Source organism: Plecotus auritus, assembly GCF_963455305.1.
Source record: "Plecotus auritus genome assembly, chromosome: 7".
Lineage (NCBI taxonomy): Eukaryota > Metazoa > Chordata > Mammalia > Chiroptera > Vespertilionidae > Plecotus > Plecotus auritus.
Window position 1 is genome coordinate 122,301,881 of NC_137774.1, and position 27,838 is coordinate 122,329,718.

General features: G+C 36.1%; 1 protein-coding gene across 1 annotated transcript in view; it reads left to right on the forward strand.

Moving 5' to 3' along the window:
• Window positions 1–27,838, forward strand: part of KIAA0825 — a 373,779-nt gene that overhangs the window by 169,926 nt on the left and 176,015 nt on the right. The window contains exons 15-19 of the mRNA XM_080678353.1: window positions 5,484–5,663; window positions 10,442–10,666; window positions 17,795–18,203; window positions 22,473–22,632; window positions 26,820–26,978. Coding sequence (XP_080534479.1) covers window positions 5,484–5,663; window positions 10,442–10,666; window positions 17,795–18,203; window positions 22,473–22,632; window positions 26,820–26,978 — 1,133 coding nt within the window. The remainder of the gene's footprint in view (window positions 1–5,483; window positions 5,664–10,441; window positions 10,667–17,794; window positions 18,204–22,472; window positions 22,633–26,819; window positions 26,979–27,838) is intronic.

Below are 27,838 nucleotides of genomic sequence, written 5' to 3' on the forward strand. Positions count from 1 at the left end.
CCTCTTACTCTTTAGGGCTGCAGCTGCAGAATTTGGACCAATTAGTCCACCCATGCTTAGTGGTCATCAGGCATTGTCTGCAGTACCATTGTTTTTCTTGGCACAAAGTGTTTACAGGGATATTGCCCGCTTAAGAGTCAACACAGAGAAAAGTGATAAAGATATTAAGTAGAAATGAGGCCATACCTTGCTTAAACAAACTAGGTATGTCTAACTTGGAGAAGAAAAGATTAGAGGAGGCAAGATAGCTGTCTTCAAATATTTAGTCTTCATGTAAAAAAACAAACAAAAGAACAAAATAGGCTGTCCTCAGCAAATGGACGTGCTTAGGAACAACTTAGAAGGAGATGGATTTTGGCAGTCGGTCAGAAAACCTGAATTCTCACCCCTAATGATAAATAAGGAAGTCATTTACAACACTCTGTTTCTTTTCTTTTGGTGGTTTTTGTTGTTGTTTTTGTTGACAGTATTACAGATGTCTTCCATTTTCCCTCTCCCCTTGACTCCCCTTCACCCAGCCCCTGTCTCACCCCATGTTCATGGGTTATGAATATATTTGTATATGTTCTTTGGTTAATCTCTTCTCATCCCTCCCTCCGCCATCTACCAGTCTGTAACATGTACCCATGCCTCTGGACCTATTTTGTTCATTAGATTCACATATGAGTGAGATCATGTGATATTTGTCTTTCTCTGACTGGTTTATTTTGCTTAGCATAATAATCTCCAGGTCCATCCATGGTGTCTTAAAGGGTAAGAGCTCCTTTTTTATAGCCAGACAGTATTCCATTGTGTAATTGTATCACTTTTTAATCCACTCATCTACTGATGGGTACTTGGGCTGTTTCCAGATCTTAGCTATTGTAAATAATGCTGCTATGAACACAGAAGTGCATATACGTATTCTTTCTAATCAGTTTCAGGATTCTTATGATATACTAGAGGCCCAGTGCACGAAATTCATGCACTCGGCAGGGGGGGGGTGTCCCTCAGCCCGATTGCAAGGGACCCCACTGATGCATGATCGGGGCCAGAGAGGGACATGGGAGGTTGGCCAGCTGGGGAGGGACAGTGGGAGGGCTCCAGGGTGTGTCCAGCCCATTTCGCTCAGTCTCAATCAGCCAGACCCCAGCAGCAAGCTCACCTACCGGTCGGAGCATCTGCTCCCTGGTGGTCAGTGCACATCATAGCGAGCAGTTGAGTGGCCTTAGCATATCATTAGCTAACATTTTGATTGGTTGAATGGCCAACCGGACAACCAGACACTTAGCATATTAGTCTTTTATTATATAGGATTCCTAGAAGTGGGATCGCTGGGTCAAACGGCAGTTCCATTTTTAAGAGGAAACTCCATACTGTTTTCCACAGTGGCTATACCAGTCTGCATTCCCACCAGCAATGTATGAGGGTTCCCTTGTCTCTATATCCTTGTCAGCATTGTTTGTTGATTTATTGACGGTAGCCATTCTGGCAGGTGTGAGGTGAGACCTCATTGTAGATAGCCAATAGACATATGAAAAAATGTGCTTCTTTTCTTTATCCACTAAAGAGACTAGCCTATATTTTGGTAGTCCTTTCTGATAAGAGCGATGTTTGCTAACTTGAGCTGTCTAGCAGAGGGACTGGCTACCTTGAATGCCAGTAGCTATCCCAACACTGAAAGATTTCAAAAAGAAGCTAGGCCACTATTTCACAGGTGCTAGAGGAATTTCATTTACTCACTCAACAAACATTTATTCATTTACTGACCAGACACTTACTGACCTTTCTGTAAGGCATCTGCCTGTCCATCATATACAGTAATCTCATTATGTTTCTTAACCAGATAGAACTTGGTAGAAATCTGTGGGTTTAGGAGGCAAAGTTTTTAAACACCTGCTTTGGCTGTGCTTTGTTATTCTTGCCAGTGCATACTGCTAAAGCAAAATCCCTCTTTGCTCCACAAATAATTCAGTTGAATTAAAATAAAATACAACATTGGTGACCTAATTAGCAATCATTTCTTTTCCAAATGACTCTCTTAAGTAGAATACCCTTTGTGTTCCCACCTTGCTTCCTTACCATTAGAACTGCTCACCTAAAGGGCTTGCAGTTAATTTGAGTCCATTTGCAAACATTAGAGCCATGATTCCTAGGTTCAATTTTATAGTAGTGCTGCTAGAGGCAATACTAGAAAAGGGTTTCATGGTCAAAAATACTGTAGAAATACTGCTTACTATATGTTAAAATTCTTCTTGGAGGTTTACAGGGCACGAATAACTAAAGGCTCTGAGAAATACTGCAGAAAAAAACACACATTTAATATTGTTGAAGCCAGCATTTCCAGAACATAAGTACTACTCATTAACATCCTATGAAATGCACTTTGAAAATCTCACCTTATAAAAACTGTGGAGGAAAACTCTAGTAGATATAAGCAGATACAGCCAAAACTGTTTCAAAAAGGTCTGCCTATGTACATTTATAAATATGTAAATAATACAAAATAATTTTTAAGCATACAGAATTCTATATAGATCAGTTTATCAGTTTTCAATTGCCCAAGTATAAACTTTTACTGAAGGTAGCTATTTTCTTGATGATTGAGAGTGCTTTTCTACTTTATTTTGTCAGGCTCTTTAAGACTCAGTTTCTTCATCTGTTAAAAAAAAATGGAGATGACATTCGCCTCATAGAGTTTTTGTGAGGTTCAAGACAAATTGAAAAATGTATGTAAAACACTTTGTTTAGTGCTTGTATCATTGTGGGTATTCAATAAAGACCTGTGTCCCATCTCACTATAATCATAGCGTTGAATTGAGACAGTGGGTGTTCAAGAGAAATCTGATGTTTAGTGTCTATTTGGGTACTGAAGAAAACAGCATAGAATAAGTTGTTAGTGCTGCACTTCAATTTGTAAATGAGCATTTTAGGATAAAACTTGGGAAAGAGGATCCCTAAAAGAATGATTATTTTGTCTTCATATGTTTAAGACTCATTACATGGGATTTTCTTTTTAAAATTTCAAAATTTTCCAAAATAAGAATAGTTTTAGGGAAAAAGGTAATAATGGAGTAATGTTTAATTGAAAACAAGTAAATGGTAGGTCTTTATATCGATTGTTAGGCTTTTATAAAAAAAAAAAAACTACAAGATTTTCAAAACTATTTTTCAAGACAGGTTTCAATTTTATTTTTGTTAATTTTTTGAATTCACTAGTGCTTCCCTAAAGCGATTTTCATGTGATACTCCACCCCCTTTTCCTCAGGTATTAATTTATTGGTCTAGTGTTTTAGGTTTGGAGTCCTTGTATTATATGCTACACTTACTGTTCTTGTACTTTCTCTCTCATACCTGCCTATCGTGAGTCTCTGACTCCCTTTGGTTAGGGATGCCTGTTAGTGCCTGGTTAATTCAGTATCCCTAAGCTCATGGCACACTCTTCCACAGCATCGCTGCCAAATCCGTCTCAGTGACTCAGCAGGAGCTTGTCATTAACAGCATTCTCATAGGAAGGAAACATTAAGCAGTCTTGGAAAGCAAAGTGCTAGCGCACCATGTATGGTAAATCTTTGGTGGCAATAAACAGAGTCTCCTGGTGGGTTGTGGTGGAGATCCTTGCCCGACACCACCCTTCCTTTGAAGCACTAACAAGTTCATTTTTCAAAAGGAGTTTAAAATAATGACTGCAGTGAAAGGGCCCTCCAGTGTTATTGAAAAGACAATCTGTTTCCAAATCTTGCATTTGTTTATATAATGTATAAACCATTTGGTAGATAAAGGAGAAGGCAGAAGGAATTCAAAATAGCAGCTTTATTATTGGTTAACCCTGGGTCAGAGAATATGGCTTTAAATATGTGGCTTGTCAACACTGCTCTCCGAGTCTAAGCTCATCCCTCCACCCCTCCAGCTGCCCTAACTCCCCCCTCTCCTCCCACTAAACCACCAGCAGAGCCGAAATAGATATTAGGAAAGCAAGAACAAGAAATTTCCTCTACATAAAGTCTATGGTGCTATTTCTTAGTTTGCAGATAACATTGAGTTCTAGATCATGAAAATCAAATGACAGAAATAAAATCATCAGGAGGAAACAAAGTGATGAGCTTCTAAATGAGCAAGAAAAAGAAATGTACTCATTACAAAATAATCTAGATTATATTTATTTAAGATATTTAAGTATAAGAGATAAGATATGAGTCATCTTTAATTAAATAAATGGTTTACATTATGATACTGAGCATATGATACTAATTATCCAAACAAAATATAAATTATTATTTCACTTTTCCAGTCCAACCTATAGATACAAAAGTATAGGAATTTCTTTTTAATATTTTTTTGATTGATTTTAGAGAGGAAGAGAGAGGGAGAAAGAGATAGAAACATCAATGATGAGAGAGAATGATTGATGGGCTGCCTCCTGTGCACCCCGCCCTGGGGTTAGAGCCCGCACCTGGGCATGTGTCCCGACCAGGAATCAAACCATGGTCTCCTGGTTCTCAGGTTGCCACTTAACCACTGAGTCACACTGGCTGGGCTGAGCCTCTTTTTTAAAAATTTATTTATTTGTATTGCTGAAAGTATTTCATATGTTCCCCTCTTCTCTCCCACTGACCCCCATTTCCCCCCAGGCCTTCCCACATTGTTGTCTGTGCCCATGGGTTATGCATATATGCATATAAGTTCTTGATTACTGATTTTTGAGGAAGTTATAATAAATCCAGAGGAAGGCCTTAAAGGGCAATTAAGATAGCTGTAACTTTGTGAGAATTCCTAAAATAGTTTTATTGAGAAATCAGTTGATAAACCTCTTAATTCTGAAATGATAGGGCCTACAGGTTTAAAAAAAATTTAAATTTACTTGTAGAATTGGTAGCATAATTCTGAGAACACTATAAATGTGAATTTTCCATGAATTTTATGTTCTGAATAAAGGGTATAGTAGTATTCAGAACACAAATTGCAAAAAGAGATACAAAGATTTAACTAGTTTTAAATAGATTTTAGATAACAAATGGGTATATATAGTATAATTATATTTGTCATTTAAGTTATACATACCTATATTCATTTATGTATATTTTATATAATATTAATAAATACTATACCAAATATAGTGAATATCATTTATGAGTAGAATTTTAGTTTCCTTAATAGGTTTTTTATGATTTCTAGAATGAATGTGTATTACTTTTAAATGAAATAAAGGAATCAAAATGTTTTCTTAAAGAGAAAAAAACATTTTTGACATAAAAGGAAACTACGGATGCTCATCAAAGGACTAGTGATGTCATTGTGGTCCTTCTCACAATTTTTCTTTCACATATACCCATGAGTATCTCATAAACAATACTGGGTTAGATGAGCCATTGCTCTCAAAGAATGTGGCATTTCTCTTACTATTAATCAAATGCATTTTTACAGCATTATCCCAGGATAAGTTATAAAAAGGCAATCACATTCGCAGATACCTATCTTACTAAGTCATTTCTATTCTTTCCAAGAATGCACCTTTCAAGAACAAGGTCCTGATACAGAAAATACTGTGAAGCAAGTATCCAGCTTGGTGGAAGCCATCTTTAAAATACTATACTATTGCAATTTTTCTCCACAAACATTTGGGATTGTTTTTGTGAGCTACATGGAAGAAGAACAATTATGGGACTTTTTATATAACATTCCAGGTATGAGAACTCTATAATTTTAAAAGAAGCATTCTAATGATACCTAAATGTATATTTAAAGGTGTTTTAAAAGTTGTAATGATACCAGTTTTGCTGGATCTGTTATTTTGTTAAATGTTATCATTGCTTTGGTTTGTTTGTTTTCAATATAAAGGCTTCTTTTGCAAGTCATTAGCCATTAGTTCCTATCAAAATTAAGTATACTTGAGACAAGGTGAGGGGAGGTGAGAGGAAAAATTATATGATGCAGATTATTAGGAAGTGTTTTCTCATAAAAATTTAATTTAATATCTGCCAGAGGTTATGTTTTGCTATTTAACATATAAGACCCTAGTAAGATGTGAAAAAATATCTTGTGGCTTTAGGGTGCATTTATTCAATGAACCGATGGATAAAACTAATGGTCAATTTTCTTCAAATGTAAAAGGCACTTATTATGATGACAATGGTGCCTCTCTCTACAAGGCATCCTATCATTCCTTTGGGGACAATATATTTTCCCATTTGTAGTGTTATGCCTGTAGCTAGAGCAGATGATAAAGACAAGTTTACGTACCTGAATAGGAAGTGCTCATGGATTGCCCCAGGTTCAGGGCCAGCTATAAAGATTCTCACATTGTTTTCTTAACTTTAAATCTCCAAACTTAATATATTGGTAAAACAAAGGATGAGAACTTAGACAGTGGTTATCACGTTAGTCCATTAATTAATTACATCATTTACATTTCTCTTTTCTTAGCATATCAGTTATACTACTTTTTTTACTTTATAAAGTGGTTGCCCTAGAGTTTGCAACATATATAAAGTTTGAAACTAATCCAAGTCTACTTTCAAATAACACTATAACAATTCACAGGTGTGTGCATACCTTATAATAATAAAATAATTCTAATGTCTCCCTCCCATTTCTTGTATCATTGTTATTCATTTCACTTATATATAAACATACAGAAGTATAAACATATGCAAATATAATCAATGTATGAGTTAATACATTGTTTGTAATTATTATTTTGAACAAACTTATCTGTTAGATCAATTATGAATAAGAAAAACAAAAGTTTTAATTTTACCTTCACTTATTCCTTCTTCAGTGCTCTTTCTTTATGTAAATTTGAGTTTCGACCTGTATTATTTTCTTTCTCTCTAAAGAACTTCTTTTAACATTTCTTGCAAGGCTAGTCTAACTGGTAACAAATCCCCTCTATTGTCATTTGTCTCATTTACTTTTGAAGGATCATTTTGCAGGATATAGAATTCTAGATTGATTTTTTTCTTTCAACACTTTAAATATTTCACTTTACTCTCTTCTTAGTTGCATGGTTTCTGAGAAGTCAAAAGCAATTCTTATGTTTGTTCCTCTAAATCAGTTGTTCTCAACCTTCCTAATGCCCTTTAATACAGTTCCTCATGTTGTGGTGACCCCCAACCATAAAATTATTTTCATTGCTACTTCATAACTGTAATTTTGCTACTGCTATGAATCGTAATGTTAATATCTGTGTTTTCCGATGGTCTTAGGCGACCCCTGTGAAAGGGTCATTCGACCCCCAAAGGGGTCGCGACCAACAGGTTTAGAACCACTGCTCTAAATGTAAGATGTCTTTTCCCCTATGGTTCCTTTCAGGAGTTTTTATTTATCTTTGATTTTTCTATAGTTTGAAAATAGTATGTCTAGACATAGTTTTTAAAGTATTTATCTTGCTTGGAGTTCTCTTAACTTCCTGTGATTTGTGTTTGACATTAATTTGGGAAAATTTTTGTTCATTATTGTTTTAAAAATTTCTTCTGTGTGTTTTTTTTTCTCTCTTTCCTCTACTCTATTTCCATTATACATATGTTACAACTTTTGCAGTTTTCCCATAGTCTTTGGAAATTCTGTTCTGGTTTCTTTCTTTCTTTCTTTCTTTCTTTCTTTCTTTCTTTCTTTCTTTCTTTTTTTTTTGTTCTCCTTGCTTTTCAGTTTTGGAGGTTTCTACTGACATATCCTTAAGCTCAGAGTTTCTTTCATCAGCTATGTCAGATTACTAATAAGCCCATGAAAGGCTTTCTTCATTGTTGTTACAGTGTTTTTGATCTTTAGTATTATTTTGGGGGGAGGGGTAGTTCTTAAGACTTTCATCTCTCAATTTATATTGCCCCTTTGTTCTTTTATGCTGTCTATTTTATCCATTAGCACATTTAACATATCAATCATAGGTGTTTAAGTTCCCTGGTCTGATAATTCTAACATCTTGTTATGTCTGTTTCTGATGTTTGCTTTTTCTTTTCAAATTGTGTGGGTGTCGTTTTGTTTTTTGTTTGGGGGAGATTTTTTTTTGTGTATATCTTTTAATTTCTTTTCTAGAAAGCTGGACATAATACACTGGGTAAAAGGGACTACTCTAAATAGATCTTCAATAATGTGATGGAGATGTGAGGGGGGAGGGTAAGCTATCCATGGTCCGTAGATTAAGTATCAGTTTTTTAGTGAGTCTGTGCCTCTGGATGGTATACTTCATAAATATTTCTCAATTTTTTTTTCTCCCCCCTTAGACAATAGAGCATGGCTGGAGTGGGCTAGAGTTGGGCATTTTCTTTCATCCAGGTTAGGCTCTGATAATCCCAATGGGCTAGGCTCTGTTTTAGTAGTTTCTCCTGAGAGCATGCCTTAAGAAGAAGAGGTCCCTGGTCTATTTAAAAGTGTTTCTTTCCCCATCCCCATGCTGGAAGCACTAGGGACATTTACTGTGGGAAACTAGTGGAGCTCCTGGAGGTAAAACTCACAAAAGTGTGGCAGCTCCCCCTCCCCGACAGGGTCTTTGTGGAGTTTTAACTCTTATATTTGTCTAACTGAACCTCCGGCAATTCATTACACTTCAGATTTTCCCATCTTGGCACTGCTTTTCATGGTGGTTTCTGCTTCTGAGTCTTCAATCCAATCAGACATGACTTCCTATATTTCCCTGTCTCTCCAGTTTTCCTGTATCTTCACCTTTTACCAATTCAAGAAGAGTTGTTGATTATTTGTATCTGTTCAGCTTTTTATTTGTTGTTAGGACACAACGGTGACTTTCAAGCTCTTTTTATGCAGTCAGAAATGAGGCCTTGCCACTTATTCTCATTCCTCTATTCCCTCTTCTCCCATTTCTCATTTTTCTTTACCTGTATCTTGTTTCTACCATAGGCATCTGTGGCTATTGTTTAATCCTCCCTATAGTATCTCATTATCAAGGTGTTGCAGAACCCTGAATCAAGAGAAAACTGGGCAGCCCCAACACTGTAACATTGTAAGAAAACTTTTATCTTAGGTAACAGTTTTTTACTACCTACCAGTTATTTTACACAAATTAATTTCTATAAACTTTGAGATAGAGCTATTATTTTTCTCTATTATTTTAAATATTTTAATTTAACTTTAAAAGGAATAAACATACCCTTTTAACAATAAGAAATAGGGTAAGTTCTAACTTCCTAGAATTTTTAGATACCTGAGATTATTTTAATCCATGACTCCAAAGAGTTGAACCAAAATGAATATTAATTATTAATATAGGAAAAGGCTTCTTTATGTCTTTCAATGGATTAAAGTCTCAAAACATCATTAAAAAGATAGACATCTATATCTTCCACCATTCTCATAAAGAACAATAGCTTACCTAATGATGATTGTACCATGTTAAAAAATTAAATTCTGAATATTTGATACTACCCAGATCTTCTTCAGCATAGTTGTTTTAACAATAGCTTGAGTCACTTGAGAAATATCACCTTGAAATTTGAGAGAGAAAAAAAGATATAGGAGCTTTTCTATATTAATTCAAGTGATGGCCCCAGGATTTTGAAGTTATATTTTTAAAATATTTTATTGCATTTATCACACAATAATATATCATAGTGAGTAATACAAATAATCTATATATTTAAAAGGCTAATATGCAAAGTGTCCCCTCAGGAGTTCAACCGGGAGACTGGGAGTTCAATCTCTCACTATAACATGTGCTGACCACCAGGGGACAGCGCGGAATAAAGGAAGGCTCTGGCCAGCAGCTGGAAGGCCCCAATCGGCCCTGATCACCAGCCAGGCCTATGGACCCTACCTGTGCATGAATTTCGTGCACCAGGCCTCTAGTAAGAAATAAGTCAGGGTAGCAGAAAGAAGGAAGAAAGAAAGGCAGAGGTAGAGGGAAAAAGAGAGGGAAGTAAGGCCAAAAATTTAAAAGAAGAAGTAATGGAAGAGGAAAATCATCATTAACATTGCAAAGTATATATTTTAATTTTTATGTGTGTATGTAGATATGTATTTTTAGTAAAATTACATGTCATACTCTAATCTGCTTTTATTTTTATACTAAACAATACATGGCTTTATTGTGTAGATAGATTTACCTTGGCTAATTAAATAAATTACCAATTATTGGACATTTAGATTATTTCCAATTTTTATATCTTTTCTATAACCATAATTAATTTCTGAGAATAAAGTTATAGAGAAGGAGTAAGTGAATTAACAGATAAGTGAAGGTTAGAGCTTTTGATATTATTGCCAAATTTTCATCTAAGAAAGTCATTTATATTTGCAGCAGTCGAGTTCCAAACTACCAGGAAATATAGTTATTCAGTGTTATTTTAACTTCTATTCGCTTTATTATCAAGAAACTTTTTTATGATTTCTAGATTAAAAGATGCTCTCCTTTCCTATATTTATATTAGATCATTGAGAAACTGAATTCCCAATTGAATAAGGCACAAAATATTGCCATATTCTGCTAACTATAATATGCTATCTGGTTTTAAAGTCTCAACGTGCATGGAGTCCGAGCAAGAGGTCATCCGATGCTTGAGATTGGCACTGACTGACGCTGTCAAGGACATTGTACAGCAGGTCATATTTGTGATGAGCTCTGGGAGAAACTGCGAGACAAACTTAAACAAGCATGGTGTTCCTGAATGTCTGCGTGAGAGCATTCCAAAAGAATGGAATTATATTCCAAAAGAAACAAAAAGGAAAGAATCAAGCAAAGGTATATTTGTTTATCCGTAAGAACACATCCCTAGAGAATCAATTTTCTAGGATATGAGGTCAAGTAAAGTGCTAAAAATAATAAGATTTGTAAATGATATTAGTCTTATTCTTACCATGTATATTTGGGTCCTGTTATTTTCTTTTCTGTGAATCATATGATCAAGAAAACTAGAAATGAAAATTACTCAAATGATAATTTTCTTTATTTAACTACCAATTCTGAAATTTCTGTAACATTTTGTGTCCATGCAGTATTCACAGATTAGTCACATGATTTTAACTAATTTCCTTTAAATCTACTGAGTAATCCAAAATTCATACTCTCAAGAGGATTGCTATGATATTTACCTTAGTTATTCTTTCCTTGAAGTTTTTCCCCTCAACCACCAATTATAACTATCTTTCCTCTTGTTAACACACTTATATATGTGGCTTTTAAAAAAAATAGCACCCCGTTTAGTAACCACATAGTTTTCTGACAAGGTATTTTTTCCTCTAATACCAAAGGTTCTGAATTTAGTGCGTTGTTCCTATTCAAGGCAGTGCATCTACCAAGTGTACTTAAGAACCATCAGTTACTTACATTATTAATTGACTTTATTAATCAAGTCCTCTCTTTTTTAAATGGTTTATTCCTACCTAGATGTTTCTACTTTACAAGAAATTCACAAGATTCCTTTGAATATATATTATGTAACTATCTGTATTCATGAATCTTCTTTAGGATTTTTTAAAATATAACTTTCCTTTTTATATTCATTTCTTGACAATTATTTAAGGTGCTTTATTAACAGGTGCTTGCAGTTTGTTGACGTTTTTGAAAAAATCAAGTTGTAAACTTTTATTACAAATTAAAAATTAGGTCCTTAAAATTTTCAACTTGATTAGACAAGAAACAATTTTAAAACCTTTAAAGGTGTATTGAGAAAAAGCAGGCTTTAAAAAACACACGTTTGTCATTACAAAAAAAAAAAAAAAAAACAGCTTTAGATAAAAATAAAAACCTCATGCTACAATAAATAATGCTGATAGTTCTAATTATCTGGTCAATGGGCAAAAAGCAAGCACTTACGGCTTCAGCTCCAGTCTTTTGTTCATTTCTTGAACAAATGAAAAGCAATATATTCATCTTTTAAAAAGAATATTTTTTCACTAGCTCTAAAGTAACTGTCAACAGTAAAATATTCCAGCTGAACCCACTCAAGTCAATTGAAGGGACTAGCCTTTCATTCTTCTTCATGAAGATCCTAAATAATGTGGCTCTTATCCAACAACTTTACATTAGAAACAAATCAATTATCTATCTGTGACCTTTCATAGTAATGTTTTAATTCTGTCCAAGCCCTATTAAACTGCCTTTGAATCTAGTAAAGCCATTTAATTGAAAATGGAAAATGTCACCTTTTCATTACTTAAGTTCTGCCTTGTCTGAGTTCTTGCCATCACTCTTCATTCTAGCTTTTGGGTATTTCATAGATTTTGAACAATTCAGGAGGCATGACCTATTGCTAATATAGCACATCATAGGAGTGCCACCATTTTGCTTGTGGCTTTCTAGTCATTCTATTCATGAACTATTTTGCTTTCTAAAAGCATTTTGAAATTCTTCCATAACAAATTAACAACCTCTGGTTCCAAAAAATACTTACTTTGTAGATCCAAGTACGTGTGGTTTTCCTAACTAAATGATCTTTGTAAAATGATCACTAAGATTATAAGTACAGCACTTTTCCAATAGATAGCCACGAAGGGGTGCCAAGTCACATAATTATATAAAAGACTTTATAAAGCATTTTGTGCATTCCTGGTGGATATGACAATAGGAGAACACCACTGTTCTTCATTTATGCCCTCTTTTAGACTGAGAGTGCTCAACATCTCTTCTCTCTACTATATACAAGAAAGATAATATTTTACATGCCAGACATTGGCACTTATTCTTTCAATAGATATTTATTAGGTGAATTACTACTACTACTAGGCACTGGGGTGGAGGCCAGAGATAAACTTTAAATAAGATATCTCCTCTTGGTGCTTGAAAACTTGTATTACTATTTTCAAATAGGTACAAACATCTTGGGGGATGTACAAGACAATTCCTTGTTGTGTGAGCCAGTCATGTGTTGGGGACAATATTGTTGGATAGTGGATAGACAGGGTAACGTCACTCTTTCATTAGCTTTTAGCATACAGTAATGAATTAAGAATGTCTTGTGCATTTCAGAATCTAGTTTTAACAAAATGAGTCATCACAAAACAAACCAGTGGCTTTAACATATTCCTGTAAACCAACAAATCAAATGCAGTTTAAAATTAATGCTGAGAAAGCAAGGAAGAGCAAACAAGGCCAAAGTGAAAAAGCTCACACTGATCTTAGCCAAAAGGCCGAGAAGTGATCATTTCTATTCTTAACATGAGCTCTTTCTCAGCCATAGTATAAGGAAAAACAATAATAATCTGGTCAGAGTTGGAAAAAAAAAAAGGAAATGTGTGGAAAGACCATTTGAAATATAGCTTCCCTTACATTGATGTTAAATATGAGACCTTTCTAAGTGAGTATTGTGCCTTGAGATGTTAACTAGTAATAGTTTGAAGTCGTCTCGATTAGCAAAAGATTTCAAAACCAAGTATTCAAAACATGAAGACAAACCTCTAATAGTTTCCAGCAATGTTTTAAGTCAAATGTATTTAATCCAATACTTTGCATACTTTGTTGAAGTAAAGATAAATGTTTAGAGAGCTTTTTTGAAGATTGTGACTTATTAAAAGACAAATACTCACTAGCATAAGGGAACATTTGCTCGTCCTAACACGATGGAAATGACAGAACATGGAAAACACTATGGTGAAAAACTAAAACGCACATCTTTATTTCTTTGTCAGCAGATACCATTGCATAGAAAACACCAAAGCTTTAAAGAAATAAATATTACAATAAATTATACAAAGTAGGAGATTTATGAAAGAGTTGAATGAAAGTTCAGCTGTTTCTTATATTGATCAGCTTAGGTACTTGCTCCCTTATTTCAAGAGGCAAATCCACAAAGAACTAGTTTTATTTCTTTGTCAACAATTAAATGAAAAATATACTGGAGAACATATTTTCTTAGCAGTAAATTACTTTTTAAATAAAAAGAATGCTTTATGGGAAACTGTTGGAGTAACTGCTTTAACTGAAACTTGATTCTGGAGAGAATACAGGTAGCACCGCAAGAAAAGTGTATGCAGTGTTCACATGCAGATAGTTGAGAAAGAAATCGATGGCAAAAATATACAACGTACTATCAGAAGTCATTAAGGGAGTTTATTTTATTAAAAAACGGAAATATTCATTTTATAAAAACCACCATCACTTATACAAATTTTATGCTGCACACTTAAGAACTTAGAAATAGAATTTTCTAACACGATTAAAACATCCTATCTAATAAAGAGGGAATATGCTAATTGATCATCATGCTCTCACAAAGATGGTGGCGCCCACAGCCAATAAGGAGGGAATATGCTAATTGACTGCCACGCCCTCAAAGATGGCGGCACACAGTCCCCTCAGCTCTACGCGCCTGCCTCCGGAGTCCCTCAGCCCCCCAGCTGCCCAGGGCCGGCCCGAGGCACAAGCAAGCCTCAGATGTTGGCTGCCCAGCTGCCCAGGGCCGGCTCAAGGCACAGGCAAACCTCGGATGGTGGCTGCCCAGCCGCCCAGGTCCGCCCAAGGCTCAGGTAACCAGGGCCGGCCAAGGCTCGGGTTGCCAGCAGTGGCAGGAGCAGAGGTGTGATAGGGGCATCGCCTCCCCCTGATCGCCAGGTCATCTCCCACCCCTGAGGGCTCCCAGACTGTGAGAGGGGGCAGGCCAGGCTGAGGGACGCCCCCCTCCAGTGCATGAATTTTCATGCACTGGGCCTCTAGTTTCAAATAAGAGTTTAAGTGATTTTTGAGCATTTTGCTTAAAAATACAAAAACAAAATATTTTTCAATTTGTTTGCAAGAACAACTAATTGACATCCTGAATGATGAATAATTATGATTCACATTTCAACAACAGCCTACGCCTATTTGGTGGCTGAGATAGAAAAGCAAGTGCCAGGTGGCTCTATGTATATTCAGGTAGTGGTTTTCCCCCATGACAGCCATTGAAACCAAGTATGGAAGCAAACCAAACTTTGAATCACTTTTCATAGAGTGTTAAGCCTAGATTTAAAAGGTAAGAAAGCATATTAAATCATATTATCCTTACTCAATAAATCATTGTTGACATTTTATACTATTAGTAAAAAATTTTAATTAATTTTAAGTCATCATTTTGTCTTTATCTCATTCATTGCAAATTTTCCTTTTGCATATTTTACAATACACAAAATATATTATTATCAGGAATATATGCATTGGAAAAAAGAAATGACAAATACATAACTATAGATGTCACATTGCATTTATTCTAAGACAATTTTTTTTTCACTCTTTATCAGCTTCAAAATCAGGATGGCTCTTACAATATGTTACATATATGTGGCTAAGATAGAAGTCAGGTTATTTAAATAAAGACAGAAAAATAAGTGTGTGGCATTCTTAAAAGATCCCTCCTTGGTGTGTTGTTAACATCATCATAGACTAAGAGCTCCTGTGATTAGTAGAATGGATTTATTAATTTGTTATCAGCCTAAAGGTTCTGGTACTGGAATTTGCCTTAAGCTTTAATGAAGTAGTTGGGGATTTGAGTACCTGGAGTGCTCAGATTTTATAAAATATAAGAAGTTCAGATGTGAAGAGGATTGTATTCTTTACCTGAAATCTACTTAAATGGTCAAATGTTTACTTGGTGTCTGCAGTTAAACCCTCTCTAGGATAAACAGAATATAAGATATTAGAGGCTCAATGCACAAAATTTGTGCAAGGGCCTTGGCCCCAGCTCCCACCCACCAAGCAGTGGCCAGGGGCCTCTGCTGCCTCTTCCACGGCCCTGCCCACTGTGGCTTTGTCTGGAAAGAAGGACATCCAGAAGGATGTCCAGTCTAATTAGCATATTACGCTTTTATTATATAGATAATCTTTTAACTAAAATAAATGACAGTAGAATGGGGAGTATGAGACACAGACACATAAAGAAGCATAAAATTTAAAATAATTTAAGAACACAGAGAAGAGGGGTCACAAAGGAGTCTCTTAATTTGTTTTATTTATGCATATAAGCTTATACGTATATTTGAATGAAAAGAAAATATTTATTGAAAAACTATTTTTTTACCAAGTATCTAAGTAGGTACTTTCACATTTATTATTTTACTTAATACAGCAGTTTTATGAGATCATTCAAATATATGTTGGACCTAGTTTACAAAGTTAAAGAAAAACATGCTCTGTTAATTTTTTAAATGATTCTGAATTTTTGAGACTAGACATATGTTTTCCAAGAGCTTTGCACTTTATAGAGCAGATTGACTTCTTTAAATCAAAGTAGAAAATACCTTGAAAATTTTATTATTTTTGTTAAGTAAAAACAATAAATGTTTTACTGAAAGACCCAAAGCTATGTTCTTTTGACTTCTCACTTAGTACCAAGGCTCAAATTAATTTATGTAGATAGTGGATTAAAACACTATGCCCAGCTTGTGGGATATTCAGGAAGCAATGAATTTTCCCCATGCTCTTGAGGAACTTTTAGTCTACTGGTGAGGGCAACTCATGATAACATAAGTAACAATGTAATGTAAACAATAATAGATGATAATAAAAAATATGGTACACCATGGCACATTATGGATCTAATTCCCGATATAATCATATGAGTAATAAATGTGTTCAAATAAATTCATAGGAGGAGAGGACTTTGAAACAAGAGTTGAAGAATGTGGGTGACTCATGAAAAGAAAGGGCATTCCATGTGAGATTGATGAGATATTCAGAAGCCTAAAGAGGGCCAAGCCAGTTTGTGAGGAAAACAATGGATTTGATTTTAGTTATACTGAGTTAGTGATGACTAGGGCAGAGAAATTGAATACCCAACAGGGAACTAAAGTTTTAGGACTGCTGCCCTGGAGAAAGGCCAAGATTGAAGATTCTGGAGTCATCTAGAAAATGATTCTCAGCCAGGGAAGCTTTTGCCCCCAGGAGACATTTGGCAATGCTTGGTCATCACAACTGAGGTGGGTGCTACTGGCATCTAGTGGATAGAGGCCAGAGATCCTATTAAAACATCCAATAGTGTCAGGACAGCTCCTCATTATCCAGCCCAAAATGTCAATAGTGCCCAAGTGGAGAAGCTCTGATATAGAGAAGGAGCATCAGTTAAGTCCTTCAGAGAAATAACACTAAGCAAAGGAGAGTGTGCAGAATCATCGGTTAATGAGCCATGGACTTCTTAGCAAATACCCACCTTTAGGAGGTGTTAGTAGAATGTGAGACTCAAAGAAGCAAAGTAATAGAGGTAACCATGGAAGTTTGTTGACTCATTTACTCAACAAATATTTATTGAACAACTGGTATAAATGAGGTACTACTAGTAAGTGCTGGGGATACAGCATCGGCTTCATGGAGCTTAAATTCTAGGGGAGGGTGACAGATAATGAACAAATAAAGGAAATAATAATTAGGTGATACTAAGTGCTATAATAAAAACAACAAATTGGTGTCTAATGATAAGGAGGGACCTGGGCTGGGATAGGAAGGGCATGAAGGGTCTGCTTTAGATAGGATGGTGAGGCGGTAACATTGGAGCCAGTCTTGACGACAAGAGATTAAATGATTCTGACACGGAGTCCAAGGGAGCAGGAGAAAGGCTGTGGGCGTGACGAGCAGAGTCCAGCAGCAGTGCTCTGCATTGGTTACATTTGTTAGTTGAGGACATCTGGGCCCTTTAAACCCACAGTCTTAATAGATAAAAATATAACTAATAATTCTGAATTTTCTAATCTTTATTTATAGGAGAGAAAACTAAGTTTGACATTTGGGAAATTTTAGGCCGTACTGCAGGGGACCCCAGTAGGGTTCTGTCGGAATATGTCAAGCACTTGTTCTTCTCAACAATTTTCTCCACAAAGATTAGACATCCCCACACAACACTCAAAACAACTCAGTGATGGAACGCAAATGCTAATATTAATCATACCTTTTCTTCCTTTTCTTCCCCAGGCTTCACAAGGCTTGCTGCTCAGGCAGTATCTATTGTAATCAGCAAGTTACCTACGGTGATTGCATGTTTGCCTCCCCCAATTAAATACTTCTTTTTTCTGTCTGAGAGAAAAATGTCAGAAAACTTTGTTGACTTGAAGAAAGCTAGCCTGCTTGTCTGGAACTTGATTGTAATTATATGTCGGATATTTGAGGATGGAAACACTGTGGAACTTTTAACAGGTGCTTCCCTTGACAGATGGAGTAAAGAGAAACTCAGTTTAATATGTATGTGTTTGAAAGGCATCATGGGAGAGCAGACAAGTAGCCCTAATCAAATGACCCAAAAGGTCATACAGAGCATTGAGCAGCAAAAACCCAACTGGATTAAAGGCCAATTGCTGAAAGCCAGGAAATTGAGCACTGAATGGTAAAGCAATGTTTTTGTTCTGTTTTCTTCACTAAATTTTCATCAAATACATTCACAATAACAAATTATCAATAAACAGCAACAACAAAATATTGTCAGACAAATTCATGGGAATTTGATGAATATCAAAAAAAAGATAAATATTCCATTGAAAACTGGATTGTAAGACGTTCCTTGTCTTATTAAAATTTGAGACCCATGGATACCCTGGAACATTATACCTGTTCAGTCACCAACTTAAGGTTTCTGATTAAAAGGGTGGTAGTTAAACCAGGAGAATTTGGTTTCACTCCTTTTCAGTGTGCAAACAGGTATCTAGTGGATAGCTTGGAGCATTTTGTAAATGGACTGGGCATGGAGATTAAATTAAGAAGGAAGTAATGGATATAAAAGGCTTTTTATTGCTTTCTGTGTACCTGATTGTCAAAAAGGTACACATTTTTCATCTGGTAATGTAAGAATCCCAGAGGGCAACTGGGGCATATCACACTGGAGCTATAAACACACCCAGCTGTTTCTGTATGAAAATGTCAGCCTTCTCATAGGTTTGTCACCAAGAGCTAAATGATTTGTGGTATTGCTGACATTTTTAAGGGTCCCTGCTGAATTTAAATATGTACATAGAGTCCTCCCTTCTTCAGTATAGAATTGCATGATATGGATAAAGGAATCACGGCTCATATGGCCTGCAGATCACTAAGTCAGCCCCACCTTTTCTTTTTTTTTTTTTTTTTTTTTTTTTTTTTACAGCACTCACATGCACACTGTCCCCCATTCTTTTAAAATATACTCATGTTGCCAGCAGATACAATTATAACTTTCTTCCTGAAACGACTACAAGTTGCTAATTTTCCTAGTACATGATAGTGATAAAGAGCTCAGGCTTTGGAATCTGATGGACAAATACAAATCCCTTCTACTAGTAAGTGGGCCATCTTGTGCAAATTATGGAATCTTTCTCAAAGCTTTATTTTCAGGGATGATACCAACCTAACAGAGTTGTTTTGAGAAGTTAAATAACATCCATAAAGTTCTTAGCATCAAACTTAAAACTTGGCCTTGGCTGGATGGCTCAGTTGGTTGGAGCATTGTCCTGTACACCAAAAGGTTCAGGTTCAATTCCCGGTCCAGGGTGTATGGGAGGCAACCTATTGATGTTTCTCTCTCTTCCTCTCCCTCTAAAAAAAAAAAAGTGAAACAAAACAAAACAAAACTAGTAAGCATTTGTTATTTATAAACTACTAAAATACTTTGACCTCACTGGTTACTTTTATGATAACAAATTACTCTTTACTGGTTTATATTAATCTGTAAAACATTATACTAGTATTAATCCAAATAGGGAAATGTCAGTAATCATGATTTTCCTGGCTTTGTCATACTGATTTCTAGAAATTTAGTTCTAGGATGTTCTGTGGGTAAAAATAACAATAGCAGTCAGGCAATGACCTTCTTAATCTTTACATTTGCATTTGATACCAATTTACAGGCTTTAATCCAATGATTTAAAGATTAAGGCCTGATGCCATTATCCATTGCAGTGGTTATGAAAGGAAGAGACTAAGAAGAGTAAAAATAGTGGATCTGATTATAGTTCCGAAGTTAAATTGATGGTACTGCTGATTTAGGAGGCCCTATAGCAATAAGATCAGTTTAAAGTATGTCTCAGTCATATACCTGGGGCCACATACAGGAATCCATAAGTAAAATTGTTTCCTTAAAAGTCTATTTTAGTTTTAAGTATTTTACAAACAACACCAACACATGTGGTATCTCCTATGTAGGGAGCTGTCTAGCTAATATTTGGCTGTTTAGCTATCTGTTGCAACATGCAACCAAAATGACTAGTGGCTGACTTTTAAAAATGTTTGACAGCCCTCAAAGATTCTGCATATATATTACATAATCATGTAATTAGCACAATGTTGTGTCTTTCTCAATTTCTCAAGTAACATCAATATTTTGAAAAAACAGATTTTAAAGTTCTTTATTATTATTACTTTAAAGTTATTTAAAGTTACATTTATTTTAAAAAGGGTTCAATCTGGCTTATTCATTGACTTTAGGTAATTTCTTACAGGATTTGAGAGCTATAGAAATGTTTCTTCTTTGATTTGAAGTTGAGTATCTGGTATACAAGTAAACTTTCAGCTCTACATAGTTCTCATAAATCAATGATCATTTGTGTCATAGATCTATACCAGGAGGAAAATGTATTTTAAACAATGATGTCTGTGTATAGGTGGAAAGTTGCCTTGGCTTTACCATAATTTTTTTTTTTAAGTATGAGAATGGAAGCATTTAAACTAAATAGTTCTTTCTGTTAAGATCAATGAAATCTTAATTTTCCATGAAGCTTTTCTTGGAACTACACAATATCGTTTAGCTCGATTTCTTTCACTTGCATCCAGATTTAACTTTGATTTTATGGAAATTGTGCAAATAACCACAGTGGAAAGGCGGCAGCTGTAAGCATTGCTTGTCTTGCATCCTGCCTGAAAGCATTACTATTCATTAAAATAACCTTCACTTTGTAGTAACACGCAAGCTGTAAACAGTCAACTTAGATTCTGGAGAACACACAGCCCCAAAAGTAAAGAAATGTCTGTCTTTGCAAAGTAATTTGTCGAGTTGAAGATTATTGTTTTTCATCATGGTGACCCTGACTTGGCTGGCTGGGTGCATATACAGATTAAGATTAATGCAGTTATTCCTTGGCTAAGGTCTGCCTCTTTCAGGGCACATTCTCCCTAATGACATGATTGATATGCAGTCCCAAATCCAGTGAGGAACTCATTAATCACAGCATTGACTGAATCCAATCATGTGCTTCACCTGCACAGTGATGGACAGGAAAGGATACAATTCCGGGGCTGACACTGAGGCACTCCTTTGTCAGAGGACCTCAACTTTTTCAATGTCAGCCTGTGCAAAACCTGATGAGAAATTTTGCTCCGCATCCTATAGGCAGCTTCAAAACATTGACAAACTTCTTTTACTGAAACAAGGTCTTTTTGTTTGTTTGTTTAAAGACTTACTCTAGCTAATGAAAATCTCTAAGAGTAGGGTTTGCTTTATTTTTTAGCAAGGTTGATATGAACATAAAGTTTTTGGTGGTTGTTTTTTTTTTTTTTTAAGAAGGATGTTTTGCAGCTACATGTGGAAGCAATATAAAAGTTAATGTCCAGCAGCTGGGTATCATTTGGTTCAGTCTTCAGGTCAGCGGCACTGACTCTTAGCAGAACTAATTTTATAATCACGGCAAAATCTCAGTAATGAACTGCAGTATATAGCTGATTACACCACATTAAATTTCGTTTAGTCTGGGAAACAGTGGAAAACCATGCATTTTCTTTAGAATATTTAGATTGCAAAGCCTAACATGATCCAAATAGAAATTGCAATAAGAAAATTAGTGTGGAATATATATGATGTAAGTTGAATATCATGATTTATTTTGCACTTTTTGTTTGGGGACTTTTAAAAGAATTATGCCATCCATTATTACTATGTAAATAATGATTAAAATCAATAATAAGTATATGAGTTCTTATATAACAGAAATATTTCCCAAATATAATTTGAACATTCCTGGGATAGTGATAATAGATCCTTTTTCCTAGAAGAATAATCAGGGTAGTGACTTTTACTAAATATCTGTTACCAAGAAGAAACAGGAGAAGGAGGTATATATTTAAAAAGGCAACAAGTGTCAAAAGGCCAATTTAAAACACCCAGTGGTAAGCACAGGGCCGGGAAGCACCCAACCTATATTTAGCATAATAGGCTTTCCCTTTGACACTTTAATTAGTCTCTAATGTGTTCTAAGACAGGTGTAAAGAGGAATGGACCAAAGACAGAATACCAAAGCTATTTCCAGCATCAAAGATACTTTTTTACCCTCAAAGAGAAAATACAAATTATTTCATACATGTTCTTAAAAAGAAATGTTTTGTTTTCATCCCATGATTATGGCAATTTCAACAATTGCAGTAATGGGAAAATGTTTTATAGGTAGGAGTGTAAATGCAATAAAGAAATATTTTAAAAATAAATGATTCCGTTTTTTAAAAATGCTTTCAGGTGCTTAGTTCGAAGGCACTGTTTATATGAGCAGCAGAGGTGTGGGAAGGCTTACCTGTTTGAGCAAAGTCTTTATGGGTGCTTTGATATGAGACTTGCATCGACTCTCCACACTCAACCTCTCTGATTATTTTCCATCTTTACAATTCTTCACCACTGATATGTCTATGCATTCTTTGTATTTAGTGCATTTATGACAACAGAGAAAAGCACAGCCTTAGAAGAAGGAGATATTGCTCTTGAACTGACTGAGCAGAAAATAAACATGATGGTCCTGGATATCTGCCACAAACCAGGTGGCAGCGAGTACCTGAGGCAAATTTATCACATCATGCGGCTCAATGAGGTAGGGAAACGGCCTTTTTACCGAGCAATTAGGTGTGTACTGGCCTGAGGCAGCGTCTGCTGGCAGCTAAGGGTTAGTCAAGGAGGCGATAATACTTCTTAAAGTCAATACCAAACTCAATATTGCATTATTAATAGAATATAATCAGCCCGGCTGCTCTGCATTTGTACAGAAGCTTCACCGAAACAATGTAGGTTTTATTTATACAGTTTAAACAATAACACGGCTCATAAACTCAGTTCAGTTCTGAATCCTATAGACTAGAGGTGTAGTTTGGGAATTGTGTGTTTGTGACTGTTAAGCCGATGTTAAACTCTGGTATTTGTAAAGAATTTTCTGCAGAGAATTTTCTCTAGCTCTTCTCCTGTAGGCGTCATACTTGTGTCGGTGAAGTTGGAGACTTCTTACATAAAGAGAAAACTTCGGAAGAATATTGAGCCATATTCAGGAGCAACTACTTAACCCAAGAAAATGCATTAATGCACAGACACTGGTTAGAACCAATGTCATGCTTGTCCACCTCTCAGCGGGGTTAACTCTCTGACCTTGCATGCTTCAGGCTGTTTTAGTAAAAATGTGAAGAGCAGCATCTCAGTTATTTACTTAAATGATATTCGTGTGCTCATCTAATCAGGTTTTTAATTTGATCATATATATATATATGAATTAGAATATGACATCTAATGTGAATAGAATTATGTTTTTATCTGCAAACAGATGAATGTATTTTTTGGAATAGTAAAAATTGTATAATATGAATTATGTGAAGATACACTGTTTATCTCAATGAGATAAGCCTTTAAGACCCTAAGTTTCTAAGGAATTGAAACAAAAATGTGGGGTGTTTGAGTCCGAGTTCATTGTCTCATGAAATCGAAGAATGAAGTCAGAGGACCAAAACGGTTAGTGGAACTGAAAGAAGCCAGTCCTGGAAAAGGTGCAGCTGGGGTCCCAGGAACAGCTCAGTGTCCAGAGCTTCTTTCCACGTTACAGTTGTGTGTTAAGTCTATTAGTCCATGTGTAGAGTCTCACATGGCCATAAGCCACGTGGGCACAGGGGAGCGCGTCTCCTGAGGGGGGCGGAATCTAGTGCTTTTTAACCCAGGGGGTGGGTACAACCTTGCTAGCTCCTGATTGGCCTTTTCAAAGAATTCTGCCATAGCAACATCCTTGGGATTGGTTTATATCCCTCACTGTCTTATGATTGGTTATCTGCAAGCTGCCTGTCTTAGCAACATCCATACATTTTAAAATTTGTCTCCTGTATGCTTCTTTCCTTCCCTGCCCAGCTGGGTTTCCTTAGTAACTCCCCCTAGTTGGATTCCCGTTCTACTTCCTGGTCCCGCCCCCCCCCCCCCCCCCCACACACACACACCTCAGGGTCCTGTTCCTGTCCACATAGCTTCCCTCTGTCTCCTATGAATGAATTACATTCTGTCACAGCATTTTATAACTGAGTCATTTAAATATTCTTCCCATTATTATCTATCTGAAAGTTACTTCAAGTAAATCTTGTTTCCTGGCTTTTCAACAGCTTATCAACCAGTTAATAAACATGATGTAATCGTGTGTTCAATGGTCACCTGAGAAGGAACTGCGGAATTTGTAGCTATGAAAACATGGTCCTGTCCCCAATGGACTTAAAGCTCAGTATGAAATTGTTACAAAGAAATGTAACCTATTCACTCTTGTTAATAATCGTTCACAGCTAGTTGTGCGTTTCTACTTGGGGAACTTGGGAACTCTTTTTTTTTTTTTTTTTTAAATACATTTTATTGATTTTTTACAGAGAGGAAGGTAGAGGGATAGAGAGTTAGAAAAACTGATCAGCTGCCTCCTGCACACCCCCTTCTGGGGATGTGCCGCAACCAAGGTACATGCCCTTGGCCAGAATCGAACCTGGGACCCTTCAGTCCGCAGACCAACACTCTATCCACTGAGCCAAACCAGTTAGGCCCTTGGGAACTCTTTAACTCCTGACCTTGGCTAACTGAAAGACCTCCATATATTGTCATGTCCACCTGGCCACCCAAACTGCTGATTTACTGAGGAACAGGTGTTGCTGTAGGATTCACTCAGATCCCTGGTAAAATGGCGCTACAGTAATTCTGAGGTCAGCAATGGCTGGTATAGATAGCCAAACTGAGAGGCTAGTCCTCTTTTTTAGAAGGTCTGTAATTCAAGAAAGATTATTAATCACCAGTTAGTAAAATCAGCAAAAATTGAGTTGGATATTCAGGAAATTCAAAGGCTGTTTCCCTGCGACACCCATGGAACTCTGAGGCAGTTGTTCTGAACAGGTAAGCCTTGAGGTCTAATGTATTAAGACCCTTTCCTGAGGCACCAATACATTTTGATTAAGTTCAAAGTTGTGATGTTTCTTTCATTACAACTGAATATACTTACTGTTATGGCAAGGTCTATCAGCTGGGGAGGGGGGGCGGGTCGAGCTAAGTACTTGGTGGTTTACAGTGCTCAGTGAGACTTGGTACTGCTGGAAGGTAAGATGAATATGTGAGGTGAGGCTAGAATCAAAAAGTAGAATGTTTCCTTGTTACTACTAAAACAATGCAGGCATTAAACCCAAATAACAACACAAGCATGATTAAGTGACTAGTATAATACCTATGGGCTGCTTTTATACTGTGAGGTATCCAGACTGTACCAGTCTGCCTTACTCACCTCCCCCCTGAGTCTGTCAGTCTGTACCATGTTGTAGGTGAATTTGCATTGTGATGTTTGTTGATTTGATGAGTAGCACTGTGAATACAGCGTTTCACAATGAATACGATGGGTGTTCTCTATTCATGAAGTTATAGAGCAACAGGAAAAAAGCACAGTGGACTGAGACCAGAGATGTGACTTCTACCAATCATCACTTAGTGACCTTGGGTTTGTCCAAGACCTTTCAGAGCTAACCACTGAATGTGTCGTGAGCTAGAGTTTCTCTAACTTTCTTGTGCCTGCCAGTCTCCTGGGAAATCATAACAGTCAGATTCTGATTTTGGTGGGATCTGAGGTTCTGTTCTAACCAGCTCCCTGATGAGGCTCATTAGGCTCACCTGTGCATCTGACTTAGCATAACAAGGGTTTTCTAGGTAACTTCTGAAGTCCTTTTCAACTCTGAAATTCTGAACCTAGTCTTAATCCTCATCTTGGAGAAAAAAATTATATTGTGACATCCTAAAAATTAGGACAACAATTATTTATTGCATTACTTGCTTATTAATAGTAAACATTTGATAGTTTATCGGAAACTTTCATTTTTATTTGTTGTTTTCCCAAGAGTCCTATAAAATAGGATTGCTCATCTTATTTATTTGTGGATGAAAAATGTGGAATAATGCTTTAGATTGCCTTTTTTATTGTTGACCCTATTATAGATGTCTCCCATCTCCCCCTCTTTGCCCACCTTCACCAGACCCCGCCCTTCCCTCCCTTTAGCCCTCACCCATACTGTTGTCTGTGTCCATGGGCTTGAGTATATGTTCTTTGGCTATTCTCTTCACCTTTTTGCATCCAGTCTGCCTTACTCACCTCCCCCCTGAGTCTGTCAGTCTGTACCATGTATCCTTTGGTAGATTGACTATTTTTGCTCAGGCTAGTACTGGCAGTTAGGGGATTAGAATTACATATTTTGATTTCCTTTTGTACCTTGATATTTTTCAGGCCACAGCATGGAAATTGAGTTTAGGTGCATGCATTATAATCAATTCTACATAGAATGAGGCTGCTTGTCATGAAATATCAGAGTACTTAGCACTTCGCTGAGCATAGAGTAGATAGCAACGACACTTAATAAATAAATAAACAATCTTGTCCTGTGAGTAATCATGCACCTGAGTTAAGTTTTGGTAACCAGGGATGTTAACACATGAACCAATGACAAGACAATGCCTATTAAAAAGAGTCTGATTTATCAAGCATACATTCCTTATGTGAGAATTTGCTAAAGGGTTTTCTAATCTATTCTATATATCAGGTGAACCTGTTTTTGATGGGTTTATTGCAAAACTGATTAGTACTCTGCTGTGTTTCTTCTGAAAATGTATTCTGTCCTGAGGCAAGTAATACACTGTAATCTGGCAAATGTGCTGAAAGAGTAGATTTGGATATTGATCGGTTTATTTTGAAAGAGAATATATGCTTCCCACCACAACGACTTGTAATTTTTTTTTCCCTTGAAGGAGTATTTAAAAGAACAGCTGTTTTCTATGAATGGTTCAGAGGAAAAGCCATTACCCATCCGACCTTTAAAAACAACCTTGAGGACTGTGGAAGATCAGCCTTCTGCCTTTAACCCTTTCCATGTGTACAAGGCGTTTAGTGAAAACATGCTAGATCAGGTATGTAATGGTAAATTTAATTTAAATGTGTGATTTCTTTACACTAATAAGAAAAGAAAATGGCTTGTGTTTGAATATTTACTCATAAGCCTTTTCTTTCAGAAGCAAAACACCTTATATTTATTTGTATGGTCTGCAAAAATTGACTTTGAAAAGTTATTTTACCTTCTTCCTATTTGTCAAACTGATTCATATGTTTGGTCTGTAAAATTTAGCTCTTGACCAGGTCAGTTCACCGCGGCAGAGGGAACATCTGTTTGGCTGTGTCTACAAAAAGACCAAAAAACCAGGCGTTTTGTAACAGTCTTCTCTCCTTTGCTTCCCCCAACCCCTACCCTGTAATACCTTCACTCACATAACACCTTGGAATCTTTATCAATTTATCTAATTTATCAGGTAAATCATAAAATAGTTTACAATTAATTCTAACTGGAGCATTGAGCTATTTTAGGTAGCATGTGTAAATTAGCTTCTTTTTATATATAACCCTACACACATTCCTGAATTTAAAATGAATTTGCTAATGATCCTAAAGTCGGGATGTTTGGAACAAAGTCAATGTGATAAACACCACACATTTGTTAATGTTGGATTATGCCATTGTTTAAGCTGAACATCGCAGTAGTTATTTTAAAAACATCACCTTTATGCCAACATATTTGAAATCTGAAGTTGCTTTTGCTTTATTCATTATTTTGGTGGCTTTTCCGAGAAGCCTCTTGACAGACTATTTGAACTAACAGGGCAGAAGAGAAGGATTGCTTGACCTAGAGCTCTGACGAAAATAAGAATTAAAACAATGGCCTAATTCGGGATGCAGATAATATTTTTACCATGCCTGTTACAGCCCTAGTCTACAC